This window comes from Sceloporus undulatus, chromosome 8, assembly GCF_019175285.1.
Source record: "Sceloporus undulatus isolate JIND9_A2432 ecotype Alabama chromosome 8, SceUnd_v1.1, whole genome shotgun sequence".
NCBI lineage: Eukaryota > Metazoa > Chordata > Lepidosauria > Squamata > Phrynosomatidae > Sceloporus > Sceloporus undulatus.
In genome coordinates, this window is record NC_056529.1 from 5,105,047 (window position 1) to 5,129,347 (window position 24,301).

At 42.5% G+C, this 24,301-nt stretch overlaps 1 protein-coding gene across 1 annotated transcript; it reads left to right on the plus strand.

Annotated features, from left to right (window-relative positions):
• The first annotated feature begins 524 nt into the window (after positions 1-524).
• Positions 525-7,728, plus strand: GCSH (glycine cleavage system protein H). Its single transcript, XM_042438160.1, has 5 exons — positions 525-755; positions 4,827-4,906; positions 5,911-5,974; positions 6,608-6,739; positions 6,960-7,728. The coding sequence occupies exons 1-5, from the start codon at positions 596-598 to the stop codon at positions 7,055-7,057; spliced, it is 534 nt and encodes a 177-aa protein (XP_042294094.1). The 5' UTR covers positions 525-595; the 3' UTR covers positions 7,058-7,728.
• The last annotated feature ends 16,573 nt before the right edge of the window (positions 7,729-24,301 follow it).

Genomic DNA, 24,301 nt, shown 5'->3' on the forward strand with positions numbered 1-24,301 from the left:
GGGAATCATTGGGGAATACTGTCCCATTGGGAAATACTTGCCCATAGAGAATCATTGGGGAATAGTTGCCCATAGGGAGTAATGGGAGAACAGTTGTCCATAGGGAACCATTGGGGAATAGTGGTCCATAGGGAATAATAGGAGAATGCTTTCCCATAGGGAATAATTGGGGAATACTATCCTATAGGGAATAATAGGAGAATACTTGGGGGACACTTTCCCAATGATTTCCCAATGCATACCCAAATGATTCTCTGGTGTTGACTGTGGGCAAGCCCCCCCAATGTTTCCCTATGGCCGGGGCAACTATTCCTCAGTGTATCCCTATGGGCAAAGAGTCCTATTGTTTCCCTATTATGGGGAGGTATGGTGCTTCTGCGACCCTCTTTTCCCTGATAGCCTCCTCCTCAGAGAAATAATAAGGCCTCTCCTCCTTTTCCGAGGGAACAAATAAAGGGCCTCCTCCCTCAGGATGGAAGAGCTGCTTCTAGGCCGCTAGGCCCGGCCTCCTTGGCACTCAGGGAAGGCACTACTAGGCCCTCCTCCTCCTGCTGCTGCTGCCCCTCCTCGCTCGGCTTCCCGGGAGCGTCGGGCGATGGCTCCTTGGCGAGGAGGAGCGGGGCTGCTGGGGCTGCTGCTGCTGCGGAGGGCCTCGGGGGCCACTAGACCGCAGGGCTGCCCTTCCTCGGCCCTGGCTTTGGGGGCCCTCCTCGGCGCCCGGAGGCTGAGCACCAGCCCCCGATGGATGGAGGCCGGTGAGTGGAGGAGGGGAAGTCATGGCTGTGTCCGCACTGGAGAGAGAGAGAGCCCGGTTTGGCACCGCTTTAACTGCCCCAGGGAACTCTGGGAATTGGAGTTTATTGTGGCACCAGACAGCGGAGGCTCAAGGCATCACAAAACTACACTTCCCAGGATTCCCTGGCATTGAGCTCAGGGCAGCTAAAGCGGTCCCAAACTGGCTTAGTTCTGCCAAGTGTGTGTTTGGGACCTGAAGTGTGTTGACCTCTGAGGCTTAGTAGTTTATGTCATGGTTTGACAACGTCTTCCTTTTCTTCCTCCTCTCAGCCTGGTTCAGGGTGACATTTGGGGTGCCTTTTCAGGATTGCCAGGAGGCTCATGGGGAATTTGTGCGGCTTCTGCCTTGTCTCCAGCTGTTGGGACCCTTTCTTTGAGCCGGTCCATTGGAAGGGGAAAGAACAACCATATAATCATAATAATCATAATCATAATACAGTAGTAATAATAATGTTTATTCATATCCTGTACAGGGACTCAAGGCGTCTGAAAGTGCAAAAGGAAGGATTTCTGGAGCAAGTGGAAAAGTACAGCCTGTTACCCTATGGATTTTGGGTTCATTTCAGGGCCTTCGTAGTCTCCCTTTGGTCTAATCCCCTAAAAAATGCTTAAATCTACAAACCAAGAGTGTAATGTCTTTAACACTTAGGTTCCAAAGGGGAAACTTTGTTGGAGTAGTTACAAAGGGCCCTTAGTATCTGCTGGGCTTTGGTTCCAAGAACCGCCGTGGATACCAAAATCCATGGACGCTCAAGTTCCATTATATACAGTGGCATAGTAAAATGGTGTGCGTTGTTGTTGTGGTCACTCTTGACTCATGGCGACCCTGTGGATGAGACGTCTCCAAGACCCCCGTCCTCCACTGCTTTGCCATTGTATATAATGGGACTTCCAAAGAGCTCAAAAGACAGAGTACATGCTCCTTCTCCCCATTTTAACTCGCAACAATCCTGTCCTTAGACAGAGAGATAGCGAAAGTCAGCAAACTCTGGTCAGGTGAAGATTTGAAACCCAATCTTCTCAGTTCAAGTCCAGTGCTCTAACTGTATTGGCTCTCGATCTGTTCCAGGGTGAACAATAAGGACAGGGTTGAGATGAAGATAATTTACGAAGCAACAATAGTATATGCGCAAGTGTGAGTCAGGATGGAAACCTCGACCTGCTCCGTGCAATTTTGAATAGTTGAACTATTGCATTGTTCGGACTATGTGTCCATCCCACTTGCATGTAAACTACTGGGATGGCCCTCCATCACACAATATTAGCTGGGTATATTGTAGTTGCCAGAGTCCTGTTTACTAGGAACTGGAAATCCTAATCCTGTTTCTAGCCTCTTTGATCCAAGCAGATTATCTGCTTTGGAACTATATAGGCTTTTCTGTGGGGTGCCAAAAAGAAGTACCAACTGCATATCCAAAATACCTGCATGTTATTAACTGGCTGTGGTCAGTAACCCACAGTTTCCCATCAAATTTGGTACAGCGTCCTCAAGGCGTGAGATGTAACGGTGCACACCAAGCCTTATATTAGTGTAATATGTCAATATAATGACAACCAGCTGGTCTGGGCAACTGAATTGTGGCAACATTCACAAATGTCCCAGCGATCTGGATTGGGCCTTGATTTTTCTAATTCACCTTCTTGTCACAGTGTTGTATCTCACTTTGCACAGGTCTGAACTGAAGAAGTGATAGATTGCTACCTTTCCTGGTGTTTTTGGTATGGACATGGGGCAGAGATATCCCAGGCTATGGAATTCTTCCATAGGAATCTTGTTTTAAATCATTGTAAGCTTCTCTAGGTCCTATCCCAGAAGAAAAGTGGATTATAAGTTCAGAAGATAAATAGATCAAGACCTTCTCAGGTCACCTGAAGCTGCAGAAGCACTTCCTATGAGTTCAGAATTACCCACTCGATGGATTCCTATTTTCTTTGATGTGTGAGGAAGAAAGGCCCTAGGCTAAAACCACCTGGCTTCATTTTAAGATCATGCAATCCCTTCTTTCTTGCAGCATTTTGCATACTTCACCTTTAAGGTCTGTAGAAAGGCATTTCGAATACTGGCAGGATATTTTCTAGTACCAAGGCATTGGGCAACAAGTAAAGGTTAATTTCCACAAGCTCCTATGTTGCTTGAGTTCTGGTGGCCAGCAGCTGAAAGTGTAAACTGACAATTGAAGAGTTGTCAGTGTAAACTCACAACTCAAAGAGTAAACAGACAACTGACATACTGAAACTAAATCAATGGGTTCTTGTTCTCCCTCTTTTGCTTGCAGCGTAGCCACAAGAAGGGATTCAAAAGTCTTACTGGGACTATTTATCTGGTTACTGGTAACTATAATTTATGATACCTTGTCCTTGTATGCCTTCAAGTAGTTCCTGACTTATGGCAATGACCTCTGTATCAGAGGCGGAAAGATGGAGAACATGACCTTTAGGCTTCTGTAGGTTATGTTTTATCCGTAGTGTTATTTCTGTTCTTGTTGTATTTAGAGATGAAAACCATCAGTTGCATCCAATTTTGAATTGTATCTTAATAGTTCAGATGGGGCATATGAATGGTGCTAGGTACATGGATCATTCCTGGAAGAGTTTCTTCATGGGGCGTTTATCTGCATCTAGATAGCTAAATACACATTTGTTTCTGAGATAAAAGGTCGGTCTTTCATGCCGTTCTAACAGGGGTTACTTATTACATTCTGTCATCAATTGAATAAGACTTTTTGACTGCTAAAAAACTAAAGACAACCTGACAGATTTTGCCTCTTAATTTTGCAGCACGATCCTGCATGTGTTCATTCGGAAATGTGTTTATTCTGTGGCAGGGAGAAAACACAGTCAAGTAGTTCATTGCCATTTAGTAGCATTGTAATTTAGTTGCTGCAATGCAGTCTCCGTCCAGATGCCTTGTCCCCAAATGTTCTTGGATGCCAGGATCAAAGACTTTCTACTTCTGATTTCTTAGGTTAAAACATGAAAGGGGCCATCCTGAATTATACCAAAGACTTTGCTCATTGGCACAGCTGCCAACTGGTTGCCTCTGGAAAGCCCAGAAACAGGACTTCAAAGCTACAAAATTGTTTGGCTCATCCTCTCCAGCTGCTGTCGTTCAACCAGGGAAATTAAAGCGGTTTCAAACTGGATTATTTCTGTAGTGTGTTTTGGTCCATAGCAGTTTCACCTCATGGGAATTCCACCGTATTGAAGTTTAAGGCTAGGATGTTAATTTTTGGGTTGTCTATCATTTCCGAAACCCACTAAGAAATCAGAAAAGCTCTTGGCATTGTGGCTTTTGTAAAATGGCATGGGGCATTTTCTGTTAAATTATGTCGGCTAGGACACAACGGGACCCAAATTTCAAAAGGTAATACATTTGTTGGGAATTTTTAGGATTTTAGGTTTAGTTCTGCAGTTCCGCAACAAAATGTGATCCTCGGAGACTAAAATGTCCCATCCAAACGCAGAAGCATTAAGAATATTAAACACCAAGATGTGAGCGCTGGCATGACTGGAACTGAAATGAGGCAACTGAGAAGAAAGAGGAGATTATTATCTTACTTAGAAAAAAACCTCATGGTTTGCAGAAGTTTTCAGACAGTCTTTTTGGTGAACCATGCCTTCATTCTTTAGCATTCTTGTAGCTGAGAAACTTGAATCGTCTTGCAATATTTGCCTGAGAAAGACTATTTTCTGTGAAGTTCTCCTTCCTTTCCCCCCAATATAAGTTTATTGCACACAAATACATTTACTAAGTATAAAGTTTTGATTTTAGCTCTCCTAATTTCTAAGGAGTAAGCTTAGTAAGGATTTTGTTGACGTATTTTAAGTGTGGCTATATGTGTCAAAAATATTAAGTCATTCCAGCTATACAAGAAAGTACATGCTGCTTTAGAGGGAAAACTCAGTGGGGATGTCTCTTGCACAGGTCTTGTGAATGTCTACGCCTTTTCTTCTGCATTTTCTCATCAAACTTGTGCACCTGCTGGAATAAGTCCACTAACTGCTCCTTTTTTGTGTGTGTTTTTGTTTAGCCCGTCGATTCACAGACAAGCATGAATGGATATCAGTTGAAAACAGTATTGGAACCGTAGGGATCAGCAACTTTGCACAGGTAACGTTCCCCCTTCTTGTTGTCCAGTGATATTTATCAACCTGGTGTTGGCCTTGATCTTTGCTTCCTTTATTGTTCTGATTGCATCTTTTGCATACAGAGCCAAATTGTGGACTTCGGACTGAAGGCATGTCTGGGGAACATAGCTGGCTGCTTTAGCAATCCTTTTCCTGCCCCCACCTCTCACTGGTTTGGCTTTTATACAAGTACACTTAGGCCTCAAGTGGGAATCTCTTGGCTCAACACTTTTGTGACTTTCTGTTTCTTTCATTGTGGATAATGCTTTGTAATGGAAGCATTTATAATGGGTTGTATGCTGAGCTGCACAATTCCCAGGACTCTAGTTGGTGCTCTTTGCTTGGGACCTTTCTGATTCGTTTTGGTGCTCTTGCTTTCAAGAGGAATCAAGCATGAATAACTGGGTTGCGTCCGCAAGCAGTGCGCACATGCAGATAACTGATACAACCGAATTCTGACCAATTCTGGCTTACTTTAATTATTGAAATATTTGTATTACATGCTTTACGTGAAGATCTCAGGCCAGTGTACAATTAAACCAACTTAACACAGGAAAGGGGCCTTGTACACACACAGACGCACACAGTTTATGTAGATAGGGTTGACTGGATGGGACTGTGAGGGACTGCCAAGCTGATGTGCCTGAGAGACTTCCCAGCTGCTTTGGTCTTTGTTTATTACTCCCCCATTCCTGACCTTGCTATGCAGGAGAACTCAAGCGGATGTAAGGCTTCTTTATGATGTTGCTTGGAGCATGCCAGTAGGCAGATTATTGAAAAACAAATGAGGGAATGCAACCTCTGGTATTTAAAGTGGTTCTTGGGAACTGCAAAAGGAGTTATGCTCCAGTAGCTTGCATTCAATGATGGGAGAGTTGGGAATGTGGCCTATTTGCTCCTTTGCTTAAATTCCTGTGCTAGAGGCTAACCTTTTGATAGCTTTTCCGTTTATATCCTCTGTCGCTGATGCCTGGATTTTCATTTCAGGAAGCCTTAGGAGATGTTGTTTACTGTAGTCTTCCAGAAATTGGAACAAAGTTGAACAAACAGGGTAAGCACTTTCCTCCTTTCATTAACTGACTTTAATTTTTGGTGGTTAATACCATAAAGCATTGCCAGAAAACAGTCATACCATTCTTGAACCAAAATACCCAAAGCTACTGTATTGTGTTTTTTCACAACTCTTGCCAGATTGTTTGTTTCCTTTTAAATAATAAATAGCAGAGTTCGCCCTCATCCATGCCAAGTTGTGGCACAAACAACCTCTGAAAGACTATTACTTCTGAAAGCTTGTCATGAGGCTTAAATCAGGAGAGCTAATTGTGCCATTCTTGGGATCTAGCCATGTTCTTTCACACCCTTCGCCCCATCTTTTCTGTGATGAATTGAAGCGGAGCTTGGATTTAATTCACTTAATTTAGTTCCATCATTCCCAAGCAAGGATTCTGCCCAAGCATTTCTGTTTGGCTCCTTTTACTACAAGAAGGAGTAGCTAAGCCAAAGTTGGGTGGTTGTCCGTTGAGTGGGGCATTGGATTGCATTGAGTAGGCTACTTTAGCCAAAAACTCCCAACACTAGAACTTCTTAATTTTTCTAAGTGGTTTTAAGGCAGTTTTTGACTTCCAATGTCACATCTTTAGTTGTATAAGTCAGTTGCTTTCTTCTCTCCAATTCTGCCCTTTAGATGAATTTGGTGCTTTGGAAAGCGTGAAGGCAGCTAGTGAACTCTACTCCCCGCTCACAGGAGAAGTAACAGAAATTAACAGTGCCCTTGCTGATAATCCAGGACTTGTCAACAAATCCTGTTACCAAGATGGTAAGAAGCTACTAATAAATTATTATTTTTTAAATGAAACATGATTTTTTAAAATTTTATAACAGAGTCTTAAGTGTCTTCCTTCTCAACTTTGGTCAGTGAAGTCTTTCTGATTTTCACTGGAAGCTTTTACTTGCCGTATAAACAGAAATGGCTGTGTTAAGAGGTAGCCTTTACTGGAGCTCCATTATGAAAAATGCCTTTGTCTTCTTGCTCATAGGTTGGCTTATCAAGATGACTGTGGATAACCCTTCAGAACTTGATGAACTCATGAGTGAAGAGGCATACGAGCGATATATAAAATCCATTGAGGAGTGACTGGAAAGCTAAGTGGAAACCAGTACAAGCCTCTTTTCTTCAGTGTAGATTGTCCTAAATTAGTGGTGGACGGAAGGTCCCATTCTGGCCAGCTTGTCAAGGAGATTTTGAAGGAAACTGGACTGCCTTTTCTTCCAAATGGGTTGATTTCTGCCCGCTTATGACTGTGAATCAGAAACAATGTCATAATTCCCCCCTTTTTTGTGAGGAGGCACCTTTAACTAGCCAGTATCTTGTATATGGGGTTTGGGAGTCATTTTTTTAAAAAGCCTAATAAATGTAATAATATAATGTCACTGTTTGACATTCATACTTCTCTGTGGGGCAGAATAACCTGTGTTTGTAAACTGGGCCGAAGACCTATTAACAGCCTTAATTCCATAGCACAGATTGTGCTTTCATCTTTGCAACGTTCACTTCTCTCCAGCCACCCCTCTGCCATGTTTTGTGCTCCCACAGGTACGTCAGTCTCCTTTCAATCAGGTTTTAATATTAAAGATGTATTTAATGCTTTGAGAATTAGAGGAATTAGTGAAAGTTCCTGATGATTAGAACAGGGCCAGATCTCACATTTTGTAGTGACTCTATAATGTGGGGCCACCTTTGATAGATAAGGTTTCCTGCTTTGCAGCGGAACAGATAAAAGAAGTTAATAAAAAATCCTGACTTTACTGATGGTGTTTGCTTTTCCTTTTTTGTGTTGTGCAGTAGCCTCTCCATTAGATTAATATTTAAAGGATGAATGTTGTCTCCCTACTCCTTGTACAGTTGAGGAATGTGCAGGATCCAAGCGAGCAGGTTTATTTTAATTTAGCAATTGATCATTATACGCAGTTAAAACTCAACAAGCAAATAGTTGCACAATTAAAATTCTTCCCATAGTCTGTCAGAAGTTGGGTAGTTTTATGTACAGCCTTTAAGCCTTGCTTTACACAGCTGCAAGAAATTTAGATGTTCTAAAGCATACATCCCACAACAAAAAATAAGATTTTTGCAGAAAATGACCTTCCCTTTAGTGAATATCCAGGATCAGTTTTCATTTGGAAAAGACACAAGTGCTGGTGTGATAAATGCATTTACCAGATTGCAGTGTCCACATTGTTTCAGCTGTAAACGTAGCAGGTTGTGATAATTTGTTTTCCTTAAATTGAGAAAGGGCAAAACGTGGCCCAGCAGATGTTGTTGGGACTGCAATCCCCATCAAAGTTAGCCAGCACAAATGAGAGATGCTATATCCTTTCTGGAGCAACTCCCATCATCCATTTCCAATAGTTGTGCAGGCCTAGGCTGATGAGTGTTACTGTCCCAACAACATCTACATTTTGTCAACCCCTGTGTGTATGTCCTAGGCTATAGTAACATTCAAAGCTGCAACTTACTGAAATCCATTTTAATTAATCATCAACTGTAACCAACTGCAGTTGATTACAGTTGCTTGATTAAATTTGCATACGGGAAGAATGTTTCTGGAGGATGAAGCCTTTGGTTTTTGATGAGGCACAAGCATTGCAGGTGGCATCATTTTACAAGAGGACAGAAACAAAAATTAAAACAGAGGCTTCCAGAGTGCAATTTCATAAGCACTTGGATAGGAAAAATAATATAGATATTTTAAAAGCCTGCTGACTGGTGAGTTGGGACAAGCTTTTTGAATTGATTTTTGAATCAGATAGCCTATTAATCTTACCTTGTACAGAAGTTTACAGAAGCCAGGAGCTTTCCATTTTATTTTATTGATATTTGCTTGTTGCTGTTAACTGCCTTTGGGTCGGCCTAGATTCATGGCAACTCTGTGGATTAGGCATCTCCAAGACCCTTGTCCTCCACTGTTCTGCTTAGATCTTATATATTCAGGCCTGTGACCTCTCTGATTCATCTAATCTACAGTCTTTCTCTCTTTCTACACTCTTTAAAGAAATAAAAGATAATACAGAGATAGAGGATATGTGCTACTCCGGATGCTGGACAGCAGCACAACTCATTCATCTCTATTGGCTAGTTAGGACTAATGGGATTGGCAGTCCAAGTAATGTACCTCTGGATGCGCATGCATTTGAACTGTTTTGTCGATAGTAAAAACCCATCAGAATGTAAGAAGAACCACATCACACCAATGGTCCTTCTGGTCCAGCATTTTGCTAACACAATGGGTAGTTTGTCACCTCTGAGAAGCCCAGCAGCAGGATATAGGGCTAACAACCCATATCCTCCAACTATCCCAGTCTGGCATGGACATTCCAGAGTAGTCTTCTGTCATCTCACTTTCCCAGCTGCCTTTAAAATGTCCCAGTTTCGCTGCCTTCCTCCCACTTGTCCTTGGCTTACTTCAGTTCCTGCAAAGTGAGTCAAAGTGTTTTAACAAAGGAGTTTGCACTCAGTTAATTCAGCAGAAGTGAAAGGCGAAGGTGGAGTCTTGCTTTTTCCAGTAAAAGCAAGCTGGTGCAGGTCTCCTAACTTCTTCATGAACAACTTTTCCTTCTTGGCCATACTCTGATGTTGCGTGGCAACAAGTGTCCCAGTTTTCATCTGTTGCAGGGTATGAAATCCCACTTACGCTCCCCAGGCAGCTTATACTCAGAGGCTTCCTGCTTCTTGTACTGGAAGGAATATTGATCCATTGTGATTATATTGCCCCTGTGGTGCGTGTATGTCACTCAGGGTGGCTAACAGCAATGAAAAACCAATACAGTGGATCCACCACATTTACCAGGGTTAGAGGTGCAGGACCCCTGTGAAAGTGGGGAAACTGCAAATAAAAAAACCCACTATTTTACCCGAGAAGTAAAATAGGAATCTCTAGGACAACTCTGTGGTCAACATCTGTTGGAAGTTGACCACAGAATTGCGTTGGAGGACCTACAAATGTCTAGAGGAGTGATCTCTCTAGACATCTCTAGCAAAAGTTTTGGTGGAAGTTAACCACAGTCATGCTGGAGGACCTAGAGATCCCTAGGGACAATGTATCAGTCAAATTTGTGAATGATCACCTCCACAAAAGTCAAAGCCACAAAAGTGGAGGGCCACATTTGTATGTGTAATACCACACAGTACCATCTCCGCCTCTGGGATAAGGCGCATTCCAGAATTGTCTGGTAACAGATATTCTGGGATGTGAATGCCAAAGAAGAAAATGTTATCTGTGATCCCAATGTGCCTAAAGCAAAAGGAGTTGGACTGCATCTCCTGGCAGCCCTAGGCAGCAAAGCTAATAGGGACAGATTACAATTAAAAAAACAAAACAACGGAAAGGCCATAAGGTGTCCAGGTGAACAATGTAAGAATTTCTTCCTCCGATCTTCTCCCCAGCCCAAATCCATCCCTCTCTGATGATGTGCTATGTTTCCAATATTTTATTTATTTATTCATTTACGGTATTTATACCCCGCCCTTCGGCTCTAAAGGCTCTCAGAGTGGCTTTTCAATATGAAGCCATTCTAAAGGAAGAACCAAGCACTTGCTTTGGGGAGCGACTCTACCCTTCGATAACACTAATTTTTCAATCAGTTGGCTGCAAAACACTTGGTGTAGCCTGCTGGGAAAATAGCAGACAGCTGACAAAACCGTTATTTCCAAGTGGCTTCCCAGGGAGAGCATTCGGAAACAGTCAGTGTGGCTATGTATCTGTATCTGTGCCTTCCAGGTTAAAACAATTAAAAAATAAAATTCAAATAATAGCACAAAGTTATTTCCAGTCCAGATGCTCAGCACCCCACTGGAGGGAAAAGAAGTCAGCAAAAGGAGCTGGGGGTTGAGGTGAAAATCCCACTTGAAATGAGCAGAGGTTACTGGGTGGATCATGCCCTTTAACTCTCCATTTGTTCACCAGGTCACTGGGAGTGTCAACAGCCTTGTGTCAAAATTAGTGGCAAGCCAATTACGGCAGCAGCTTTGTCAACGTAAGCCTTGGAAGGGTTGCATGCCTCTCTCACTGTCTTTATCACAGGAGGAGTGACAAATCTGGCCTCCGGTGCCTCTGGCTCAGCTGATGGACAGAGGATAAAGGATTCTCTTTCACTTTTCATCCTGGGAGAGACAGATTTACCGTAGTCTCGGATTTTCGTCCCGACAGTGGAGTAATCGAAACTGACATGCAAAGGACATAAAGACTAGCCTGACAGTGTGCATCACTGGGAGAGGATGAGACAACTCACAGGCTCTGCAAAGCGTTTGAAGTGGGAAAAGAAGATCTCTTGTTTTCTGACAGTAGGGGCTGTTCGACAGTGGAACACACTCCTTCCTCGGAGAGTGGTGGAGTCTCCCTCCTTGGAGGTCTTTAAACAGAGGCTGGCTGGGCATCTGTCGGGGATGCTTTGATTTAGATTGGCAGAGGGTTGGACTGGATGGCCCTTGTGGTCTCTTCCAACTCTATCATTTTATGATTATATACATGAATGGCAGGTTTCCATGGGAAAAGTCAGGGAATGAGTGAACTGGCTTCTTGCATAGTGGGGAAGCAGTGATGCAATGTGTTGTTTGTGGGCCCTTAGTCATCCAGGCCCTGGAGATGTTGCCTTCTGCCAATCCTGAGATGCTGAGGTTGGAGGGTTGGATTAGGACTCTGGGAGACCAGGGTTCAAATCCTGCTCAGCTCTAGAAACCCACTTGGGCAAGTCACTTCCTCTCAAGGGAAGGCAATGGAGGCAAACCTCTGCATAAATCTTCCCATCAAGATTAGTTGGTCTTCTTCTCTGTTCACTGGTCACCCTGGGCAAGATTCAGCCACATGGCACTGCTCATAGCAGTCCTCTCCTTGGACATATCCAAGAACCAAAAAGGGAGCCTAGTGAAGCCCACTCCATCCAGGTTTCCCTCAAACTTCAGAGCTGGCCCTGGCCACCTTCTTACAGTTCTGGAAGCATCATTTGATTATTACCTGGAAACCTGGGTGCTGTCTCAAGCCTTGCTTTTCCAAAACCATGTTTAGTCCCAACTTTGAAAGAAAGGCAGGTCACCAAATCAATCAATCTCCCCTTCTGTCGTAATATACGCCTGAACTGAAATTGTCTTGGGGTGACTATTTTCCCATACATGGCTGTATAAATTAATTGTCCTTCTCTGACTAATATCAAAACAGGAGAACACTAAATATAAAACCCAGCCGTTGTACTCTAGTAATGCCTAACATCTTTTGGCAGCTGTGGGACGGTTTCTGAGTGCGTTTTGTCACCAGAAATGAAGACAACAAACACAGTCATAGTCAAACAACTCTCCCCTGCACTCCTGCTGCCCTAATTTCTAGCTCTGATGTGATGGCTGTTCCCCCAAGTCTGCATTTCCAATCGGAAAGAAAATCTGTACAGAGTAGAGAGCATTCTTATCGCTTTCTGACTTGCCAGAATCTTATCACTTTTTGACTCCCTGTGCGGATGTCTTTAACAGAACTCTGACATATCTGCATGGCAAGGAGGAGGATATCTGGTTCGATGTAGGATAATTTGGCATAGGAATATAGTGGGCCCTTGGTATCTGCTAGGCTTTGGCTCCAGGACCCCATGGATACCAAAATCCATGGATGTTCAAGTCCCATCAAATACAATGGATATTAAGATGGTGCCCCTTATGTAAAATGACAAAATCAAAGTTTGCTTTTTGGAATATGTGTGTGTGTGTGTGTGTGTGTGTGTGTGTGTGTGTGTGTGTGTATATATATATATATATATATATATATATATATATATTTCAAGCCGTGGGTGCTTGAAAATGATTAGACAACCTGTGGATTGAAAGGATGTTGGACTGAGGCCACAGTGTGCTCTTCAGAAAAAGCAACCAAAACCAAAACCAAAAAAACATATTAGGAGTTTGATCTTGAATTCCATTTAATAACATTTAATGTTTAGTTTAGTGTGACTTAGGTCCAAAACACACTATAGAAACAATCCAGTTTGAGACCGCCTGAACTGCCCTGGCCCAATGCTAGGGAAATCTGGGAACTGTAGTTCTGTGAGATATTGAGTCTTCTCTGTCAGAGAACTACAATTCTACGTTTCCCTAGCACTGAGCCAGGGCAAACAAAGCCATCTGAAACTGGATTATTTCTGCAGGGTGTTTTGGGACCTATATTTGATATTCAATTTGGCATAATTTATTATTTAAATGTCTCTTTTCCAATAACAAAGCTGAAGTCAAAGCAGCTTCCAACAGTAATGAAACATCCAAAACCTTGTAATAGAAGCAACTCCGAACCCTACAGCTGCCCTGATTTCATAGGAACCCTCCTGATTTATCCCATGTCATTTCACTTTGTGACTGAAATATTTATGGGGTCATAAGCCTAGTTTACTACATCATTACTGCCTGACAAGATGCCAGCCATGATTTAACCTTACACCTGAGTATGTCATCAACAGGATTCAAGCCAATTTGTTCGCCTCTCGCTGAAATCCAGCAGAAACTGTGCTTTCTATTTTGGGCTTATCAAAATGACATCCCTGTGAACTATTTAACACTACTTCTGGTCACGTGCAAAATGCTACTAAAATGAGATAAAAGAGTGGCTGAAGCAGGGCAGAACCTGTCTCTCTTGACCAAAGTCAACCCAAGATCATTTGCAGCCTGAGACAGAGTGGCAAATGACACTTTTGGCCTTCAAAATGCATAAGTCAATGTGCAAAAGTGCTCAGAGCCAGATCAATTATTTTAGTACATGAAAATCAGAGAAACTCACCCCTCTAGCAGTAAAACAAAAATGCAATAATAAACTGGTTAACTATAATATTCATGATATCCGAGATCTACTCTCTCATGTAGTTGCCACTGCCAGCTCATGAGTATAAAACTGGGGATGGGCAGAGTGAGTAATCGTTTTAATCATATATAATTGTAATTATATATGGCAATATATTGAATACACCCTCCGTTTTTGCATTCTTCAGTCTTGCTAGGATTTGGGGTCCTGGCTTCTTCATTGTCTGCAATCTCACACTCACCTTCCAAAATGCACAGATATCAATGTTTCTTCTCAGGAAGGAGTTTACCGAGAAGAAATTGCTACCATAAAACATCCCAGCCCAAGTAACGCAAATGCAGATGATGCCTCTGCGTGGGTGTCGACAGCTGCTAGAAAGAAGCTTTACTCTTCTATTCCAGAGAAGGCAAAATTACCCGGCCACAACAAAACCTTCTCGGCTTGTATGGGTTTTCTGAGTCTCAAAGCTTCCCTTTGTGAGATCTCAGGGGAGCGGACTGTGGCTTCTGGATAGTCCCTGGACTGCAAATGTCCAAGATGTGGTTATGCAACAGCAAGAAACAACATTGGTTTTATAATGCTGCCAAGTTCCCAGCTTGACACTGCAGTTCTCCCAGTGGCATGGCATACGCTCCACTGGCGCGCTGAACAGCTGCAGGAGAAATGTGGGCTGACAGCGAGAAAGACAGGAGGCATTATTCTGCGTCTCTGAGGATTTATACGAAACACAACTACTGTGCAGACTTTTAAAGATGAAGGATTGGCGATGGTGCCACCTAAACGTCTTGTAGCTTCTGTGGCACACGGCGTGACGAAAGAGCAGCCCACCTTCATCAGAAACCAACGTTGCAGCTGGTCTTTCCTGGGCTGTGTCCACACTACAAAATTATAGCAGTTGTTGTTCTGTGCCTTTGAGTTATGACTTATGGCAACCATATTACGGTGCATTCTTGGCACGTTTTGTTCAGATGAAGTTAACCATTGCCTTCCTCTAGGTCTGAGAAAGCTTGGCAGGTTTCCATGGCCAAGTGAGGATTCGAACCTGGGTCTCCCAATACACCGTGCTGGATATAGCTGCATCCTAAGAAAGGTGGTTGTTCTCGTTGACCATTTTAAAGGAAACGCTCCTAGCTGATGAACAGATCCTTGCAATGTCATCTCAAATTTTGCTTTTGGCAAAATGCAATGGCAACTGCTATTTCTTGGTGGATGGATTTGGGGCTAGACAGCAGGGGGAGAAAGTCTGGACAGAACTAATCAGAAATCTCAGCATGTATTCATTTTGAAAGTGGAGAGGAATGAGGAGGGAGACATTTTAAAACAAAGCTTTAACCTGCCCTAGGTTCTGCATCTTATAATGTCAGCATAACCTAGTTACGGCAACAGATAAACACGCAGCTGCTGTTCAGTTTTACAAGCAAGAGCATGACGCTTGGCTAGAAAACAGGGCACCAAACCACATGGTAAAAGGCAATTTGGTATGAGGAACATATGTGAACATCAGAAAGAATGCAGACAGCAAAACAGTTATATAGCACTAGGAGAACAAGGAAGCAAAAGGGGAGATGCCATACAAGCAAAGTACCTTAATGTGTACCTACTTTATTACTGCAGACAATGAGTCAGGAATTTTATAAGCCATTTGGGTTGCAAGTTAAGCCTCGGCGCCCATTGTTTTGCTTTTATTGCTTCTTATGACGGCAGCAGCATTTACACCTGGGGAGGTAGAAAGGAAGAATGCTTCATCTGGCTGTTTCTTAGCAGCTTCATTTAAGAAGCAGGGGATTGTTTCAGCAAAATCTGATGCATCTGAAAAAGTGGACTCGGTTTCACAAACATTTCTGTCAGATACAGAGGTACAGCTGAGGGGAGACGGTAAAAAAAGAGGAGACATTGCCCTTCCCAAATAAGAATTCTGCCCTATCCTATGAAAATTTCCTCCGGTCCCCAAATTTTGAGTGTTGTAGTAACTTAAAACTTAACTACAGCATTTGGAAATACAGTTTAGGACCTCCAAAGAAAAGGGACAAAATGTTACCAAGAAAATACATATATAGCAGGTATAAGACTTCTAAGTTTCCGTTGTCTCATGATGCTAGAAATATGGGGGTTGAAGGGAAAATCCATGGGGGCAATACTTGTGGATTGCTGGTAGTTGGATAGTATCCAGATGGCACACACCGGGGGTGTTCCCACTGGCTTATACTCCGTGTTACAAATCGAATCCAAGGTACAGCGTTCCTATTAGAAGCCGAATTAACTCTAGAACAGTTCTAGAGCAACCTGCAAGCGTTCCCACTAAAATCCAAATCGTAAATTGGATCTTTATTTAATCCATGTTAAAGGCGTATAACCCGGGTTAAAAAAATAGAAGGGTCGAACCGACAATTTTTCCATGATTCGGGATAGGAATCGGGTTATTTAAATAGGAACGATCAGCCTCAGAAATCGGGTTAGCTGGAATGGGAGGAGCGAGACGCGATGGGCTGGCTCAGGGGAGTCGCCCTTTCTTATCCCCATCCGTCGTGGCCATCGCCATCTTTGCTTCCCTCGCCCTTTGTCCGTGGAGGTCTTGCAATAAGAGGTAAGGATATAATTCCCATCCTGTTGGAGAAATTAAATGCCACTCTTCCCTAACCTGGTGCTCTCCTGATGTTTTCAACAATACCCATAAACCCTAGTTGCAGGATATGATAGCTGGCGCTGGAGACTTACAGTCTAATAACATCTGGAGACCCCTTCATTGTCCATCTTGGTTTAGTCAGTGGATGAAATTGACAAAACTAAATTGGCACAGAGCTGGAAAACTGAAGGGAGTATGTTACGTCGTGGTTTGTGTCTACATGGGGAACAGCTCAAATGATGCTCGGGGTATTTAGTGAAGGGCTTTCAAGTCCACACTAACGTATGGCAACAAGGGTTTTCTTGACCAGAGGGTTTTACCACTGCCCTCTAGGGCTGAGTGTGACTTGCTCAACATTACCCAGTGGGTTTCCATGGCTGAGTGGGATTTGAACCCTGGCCTCCTGAAAGCCAGTGTGGCACACTGATTTGAGCATAAGACTATGACTCTGAAGATTGGCCTGCTCAGCCAAGGAAAATCCATTGGATAACTGGGTAACCTTGGGTGAATCAGTCAAAGACCCAGAAAACCCCATGATAGGTTCACTTTAGGGATACCATAAGTCGGAAATGTCTTGAAGACACACAAACACAAAACTCCCAGTGTCCTAGTCTAGCACTCAAACCACTATACCAAAATGTCTCTTGGCTATGGATTCCAAGATATCCTTAATACAAAGCATGCTTCAAATTGTCGGTGGGGATCATGATGCTTTCTAGATGTTGGACTGCAAGGTCCAGCAGCGCATGCCAGAACAGCCAACAATGAAGATTGCTGAGAGTTGTAGTCCAGCATCATCTGGACGGTGATCATCTGGATTCATCAGAAGGCGATAAACAGATAAATTTTCTGGCCAGACTTTGGCTATCTCAGTGAAAGTATATATATGCAGATTTTAACTTTCAAGAGTGGATACAGAACATTTATTGTTTCTCATCATCACAGTTCATTTTGCACCGTTCAGCTTTAATGACAGTTAGTTATTACATATTTATAACTATATTCCTCATCACAGCAGTACAACCAGTGACCGGATAACGCTTAAGGTAGACAAGGTATGCAATGTTATTGTAAGGCAAGATACATTTTACATTTATACTCACTGGCTTCAAAAAGAGTAGAAGGCATTAATACAAAACGATATAACGTTTTACATAAGCGAATAAATAAATAAGACAAAAACCTACAAACCAATCTGAAATAGAAATGTGACAGACTCTGGACATCACTTAAAGAGTTGATTTTGAATAAAGTAAGTCTGAATGGAAATAAATCACAAAAAACTGACACTGTAACAGGTACTGTACTTGTTCCTTAAAAAAAGTATTATCTTCCAAGAGGGAGTATATTTGGGCATAATCTTTAGGAAGCTTTCCTGAGCCTGCCCCATTAAACTGAATGGAACCTGTAGGACAACGCTATGTATCAGTAGGAGAAATAAAGTGTAGTTTAAATCTTATTTCCCCAGTCATGATCTCTAGATGTATTACAGCACCCAAAATCCCCCAGCAACGCAATGCATTTTGCATTGTGAAGCAAAGATATTGCCCTGGTTTGTTATGGTAAAGTTATAGTATCAATGGGCCTTTAGAATGGAGAAGGTGTCCCAATATAAGCCAGAAGTCATTGAAGCACACGCTTAAAAGAATTGGAGTGAGCAACCGATGGCTCTCCAGATGGCGACGGACTACAAAACCCATTCTCCCTGGCCCTTGGCCATGCTCAGTGCACTTGATGGGAACTGGAATCCAACAATACTTATGTAATTTTACTCAAAAGTAAGAAAACACAAGGGGAGGAGAGATCATTGCATAGAAAAGTCACTGGAAAATGTGAGTTTTCCTTCTTGGATCCGGGAGGGATTTGGGGCTGTTTTTAAATAGAAACCAAATCCAAGCATTCCAGTGTTGCACACATTATTATTTTTTAATAAAGACAGGATTATGAATGCTCTTTGGAATTGCTAGTGTATATATACACATATTTCACTCTAAATACGTTTATTTGTTTTGCATGCTAGCTCTGAGTCAATGACATGACCGTATTTATTTTGATGGTTTTGTGAACTGAACTGTCTACAGAAAACTAACCTAATGTTAAAAAGTATTTTTGAATTACTCATAAGAACAGGATCAGTGCCAACACAACAGCTATGTTGGCTATGTGACAAGAAGACTCAGGGGTCAGCCTTTCACACAACACGCAGCGTGTACACAAGACACATGTATAACACAGGTTTATTCAAGTTTTGCTAAAGATCCGTGCATATCAATCTTAACAAAATGTAGAAGCAATGTTCTTCAGAGAAGATTCCTTTTCATGTGAACGCAAGGTGCAAGAGAGATTAAAAACCACCTAGTAATTCCAATGCAGCATAAGAGCAACACACATTCGGATCCGAAGATCAACACTGTGCAAAACCAACCCCATAAAAAACTAGAATTCGGTTACATATATAATATGCGTGGCATGTACAGAAATCACGTTTGCATAAGAGTTGCACAAATATATACTAGGATCAATAGACAACTTTATTCTGTTCTAGACTCGGTATAAATGTGGGTTTATAGAAATGCACAAAGACACTTTTTTCTCACAGCATCTGTTCACAGCAGTATAAACTAAGGTTGAAAACCCCATTAGGCTTTTTGAAAGCATTGGCTCAATGTCCCACGGACATTTTTCTGACAGCAGGGAGAACACAGTTAGCAAACGGTTAGTCCACTTTCTATTTTTACGATATGAACGGATCCCACATATTCTTTAGAATTAAGGGAAACCATTTAAGGAACATATCTGACGTAGCAGTCATTTATCCTTGGAAGGCACCTAAACAATCTGAATTTACTACAGATTAACATCTTTTTGAGAAGGATATAGGTCTAACAGACTTTTGCCTGCAAGCTTCATCATCCCATGCTTCAGCTAGCAGATAAAAGAACAGTGTTATGCATGAACACACATTTGTTCATTTGGTAGTTTATATGCAAAGAGCAACTGAGCTGGTTATGCTTTCAACAAACAGTGTGTGGGTGCAAATGATGTACCCATTTCCAATCCCTTTTCCACAGCCTGCCAACCGCACATCAAAACTGAGTTAAATGGCATCATTATTATTGGAAGGTTGTGGGGGCCATTGGCATTTCAGAGCAATACTAATGCAATGACGGCACATTGTAGTTTTAAAAAGGAGCAGTTAAAGCGTTTATACCTGAGTGCTACGCTACTTGTTGGGGAGTTTTACTACAGATTTGTCTATACTGACCAATGGAAAGAGACAACATATTGCACATTTTTAATAAAACATGGCACATTTCATAAAGCTACCTTTTTCTTTGTTTCCACTGGCAAGTAAGCGGCTTTCGTTACGAAGACAAGAGGAATAAAAAGCTAATGTGAAAAAAGGATGTCTTCTAATCCGGTGCATCTTGCAAACATTCCACCTTTAGAAAATGCATTCTTTTATGAAGGACTCCCCAGTTTTCTCCTCTGAAACCCCATATAGACCACAAATGATTCTGGGGTTGTGTTGAACTGTGTTTGTTGAATTGTATCTTGGCTTGATCAGCCAAGATATGGACAAGTCTTTTGCATGAGGACATAGCTTATCCTTTGCACTAGTGAACAGACAATCCAAGATAACACTATGAAGCTTTGAAACAAGCCATGGTTTAATGTCCTGGCTTGTTTCAAAACCATTAACCATAGTTTTCTGGTTTGGACAAAATCCAAATCCACTGAGGTTTGGTTTCAGCTTCCCTTGCTCCACATATAGATACCAAAATCTGTGGATAGTCAAGTCCCATTGCATGCAATGGCAGAGTAAAATGGTGTCCCTTGTATAAAATGACAAAAGTCAATCCAAGGATGGTGGAATTCACGCATATGGAGGATGGACTGTATAATAAAAGTACATCTTCCTGGATTATTTGTTTACTAGTGCGAAGGAACTGTATGCATGGATCAGATATGATATTTCAAACTCTCCCAATTGTCCTTAGAGTCCAAGCTGGGCATTTTGGTTGCCGCATTTGCCCCAAATGGTGTGCCTTGCAACACATCCAGCATTCAATACATCCAGCACTGATATACCACAAATGGAAACTTGCCTGGCACTACTCTATTTTCACCAATATACTTTTAAAGAAGTCCAGCATTTTTCCTTACCATTTAGATTTACAATTACTACTCTAAAATATTGCTTCGGGGAAAGGTTATTCTAACGCTGTTAGGAAAGGATGACGGCGGTGCTGGTCTATGTACAAGATAATGATATGATGCAGCAGATTTAGTTTCTTTAAAAATATATATTGCATTTAATAAGACTCATGCGAACCCGGCATAAAAATATACATATATTTTTAAAGACTTTATCTTGGCAATATATAGCATCTTTGTTTTGTGACGGTACCGGAGACATTTGGTTCACTGTGCCCACTGAAATCGCAAAATTCAGTCCAGGCCCAGCTCCTTAGAAAGTCCTCAATATATACAAAAGCGCAGCTTGTTGGCAAGAGTAATTCATTTCTAGCCATTGCAGTGCCAGTCAATAACCTCTGCGAAGGGTTTCGACTATATACAGACCACGCTAATAGCCACGCATCTATGCTCCACTTGGAAAAGTGCATCTTTCTGGTCAGTATTTAGGTTCCTTAGCAATACTAAAATAAAACTATTTCAACAAAATGCTGTATATATAAATATTAGCTCATGTCACAGATACAATATTCATTCTCAACAATCATGTAAACTGGGAGGCAGCTCTTTTGTCTCTTCTCCCAGTCTGCAAGTAAAAAGACCAGTCTATCAAAACTGGACTGATGCCTGGTGAAACATCCCCAAAACACTTATTATGGCATACAGACTATAGCTAGTGATATCCATGAGTACATTTCAAGATACGCAGAGCTCTGCTCTGGGGCTATGACAAACGACAATGTCCAAGATTCCATAGCATGGAGCCATGGCGGTTAAAGTGGTGTCAAACCGGATTATTTCTGCAGTGTGGATGCAAACTTACAACTACTCCACTGGCTTCATTTCTTCTGGCGAAGTTGCCACAAAAGGCACCGTCACAAAACTCCAAAGTGGCTGCTCTAGTGCAAAGAACAGGGGCTTTCATATAGCAGCATAGATGATAAATAACTGGTTACTGCAAAACTAATGCAATCCTATAATTCTTTATGATATATCCGATAAGCAAGTATGCGTCGGGGTTTTCTAACAAAAATAACCCAACACCGTAGCTACAAGAATATATATATCTCACCCCTCAAACAAATTAAAATATTATTATAAATATTATTTTTGGGGAGGGGAAAACCCAGTGTATTAAAATAAGCATCCTCTCTTTCTGCATAAAACAAAAGCACATCTTGGTCCTAGGTGGAACATTAGGGAATGGCTCTTGGGCACTTAGAATCCACTCCATGTTTAGGACTATGACTTCTACAATACACATACACATACACACACCCCATAGGGCTAATGGGAGTTGTAGGTCAAAATATTAGAAAGGCCAAACAGCCCTCCTGCATGACTTAATGCAAGCTTCCTAAATGTGGCCTTGTATTTTAGGCCCCGTACAGACAGGCCAAAATAAAGCTGTTTTGGGTCACTTTGGAGGTATGCTGTTTAAATGATGCATGTGTCCTAAGAGGCCGGAAGCCACACCAAAGCCATGCTACAGTCCTAAGGACAAGGAGCGCAGCTTCTGGCCTCTTAGGGCGCATGCATAATTTAAACAGCATACTTCCAAAGTGACCCGAAGCAGCTTTATTTTGGCCTGTCTGTATGGGGCCTATATAGCTTGCATTATAAAAAAAGCCTGGAAAGACCAGGTGGACTTCTGCGTGGCTTTTGTGCCACGAAACATGGCTGTGTTTAGTTTGTAAGTTATGGAGAAAGCCAGAAGAAGTCTAACCCTTCCCTTGGGGGAACTGGAAAGTTACAGCACATGTGCCGAAACCAGTCAGTGAAGGGAAACGGTTTGCAAAACTCTTGGTATCATTTTCAGGAGGTACTTTAAAAACAAAAACGCCCAAAGCACAATCCAGTGGGGAATTCTTCTGTGCCAGCACCTCTAAAAATGCCCAACGTCATTTGGAATTGATGAACAAACCCTTAGTCTAAGGCGAAGATCTTCACTTGGATGTTGCATTGTTGCATACGGAAAAAGCCCCTTGCTTTGCCATCCAGGGCTGGTACAACCCTGTGAGGGCTAAGCAGCTAAAAACATCATTTTTGCACCCCTTTCTACTAGTCCTGGCCACTTAAAATCTAGTATGATGACCATGTAGGAATCGGACATACTCTTCCGGTCTTGCTTCAAAAGCCTAATTGTATCCCTAAAAGTGCACATTTTTCACTTGGTCAAAGCATGGTCAACCTTCCTGCTTTTCTTATCCAGCAACAAACACTTGTTCCATTACAAGTGAGTGCAAAAAGGAGGAAGCCCACAATGTAGGAAGCTGCAGGCTTTGCGTGTTATTACAACATATTATTTTCCCCGCATGTCACTTCCCTGAAGGAAACTCGAAACAGCTTCTCCACCTCCCCCCCCACACACTTTCTACGAGTTCTCGAAATATAAAATATAAACCATCTGTATTTAACCTGGAAACACACCATTTGGAAAATATCATCTTCTGGCGCACAAATAAGGATCACCTCACGCCTCGGAGGCGGCAAAGTGAAGAAATGCAGAGGAAAAGATAGCCGTGAAAAGAGGAGGCGAGGAGGTCTTTTTTGGCCAGTGAAGGATGAAGGAATGGAGCAAGTCAGGTCTTTTCTGATCTCTGGAGAGAAACCTCGCTGAGACGTTTCTGGGCACAGAAATGCAGAACCCGCAACAGAAGAGAACAGCAGATCTGCCAAGAACAGACTACAGGCAATGAATTCCAATGCGGTTTCTTCTTATAGGAACGACAACTTCATGTCACCCCATACAGACAACCCTAAACCCATTTCTCTACCCAGAACCAATAGACATGCAAACCTCCTTGACTTGCCCCTCCTTCCCCAACCTTTGCAATGCTTTTGGGATCAAAACCTGGTTCAGTGTGGCCTGTTTTGCTCTTTCCACTCAACTCCAGCCAGACCAGGCTGCCTACCATTTCAAAGAAGGTGCTCTGTGCACATTTGTTTAATTCAGTGCGCATTCATGACGGAGGAGGAAGAGGAGGGAATGGGTGGCTTAGTGATGTCATGCACTTTCGGCCAATCAGGAATGCGCACAGCCAGCTACAGCTGCAAAGATGTAGCTGGTTGTGCCTCATTTTGACCAGGGGGAAAGGTTGCATTTTTGTGCAAAATGCAAGGGATGAGGATCCGGGAGAAGCAGCGCACTGTTCCAGCTTATGGCTATCTTTGTCAAGGGCTGTGCCATCTCAGACTGAGAGGAAAGGAGGAAACCCACCTGTTTATTATTAGGGATCCAGTGACTGAATATGCTCAGGACTTTGCTGCCTGGAGTCCTAATGCTGGGGATAAAAGCAGGGTACAAATAAAGACTATATAGACAGTATATCTATCTATCTATATCTATCTATCTGCATTGAGTTACAGAATGAAAAAGGGAAGAGCAAAAGAGCAACCAAGGCATGCTCCAGGTGAAGGGAAAGGCAAGTCAAAGGAGGAAGGCGACCTTTGGAGACTCCAGAAGAGTGCCATCCATGAAGGCTGAAAACCATCCCAGCATTTCCAATGCAAACCCTATGCAGAGAACACTGGAAGGGGCTGAGGGTGCTTGCTTTCCACATCTCCTGGTCCTAATGGGGGATCAGGGGGGAACCCAATGGCCACAACAGAGAAGATCCCTTTCACTCCCTTTCTAGTGCAAGTGCTGTGTAGATAGCATTGGAAGGAGTGTTGGGGGGGGGGGGTGGGTCTTGTTTTCCCCATCCCTTGGTCATGAGGGAAAAGAAAGGTCGGG

Bases quoted from the DNA above. Each gene is read 5' to 3' on its own strand.
- GCSH (XM_042438160.1), top strand. From the start codon at position 596: ATGGCTCCTTGGCGAGGAGGAGCGGGGCTGCTGGGGCTGCTGCTGCTG. The intron at 4,907-5,910 runs GTAACGTTCCCC...TTTTCATTTCAG, and splicing joins GGATCAGCAACTTTGCACAG to GAAGCCTTAGGAGATGTTGT. The intron at 5,975-6,607 runs GTAAGCACTTTC...TCTGCCCTTTAG, and splicing joins AACAAAGTTGAACAAACAGG to ATGAATTTGGTGCTTTGGAA.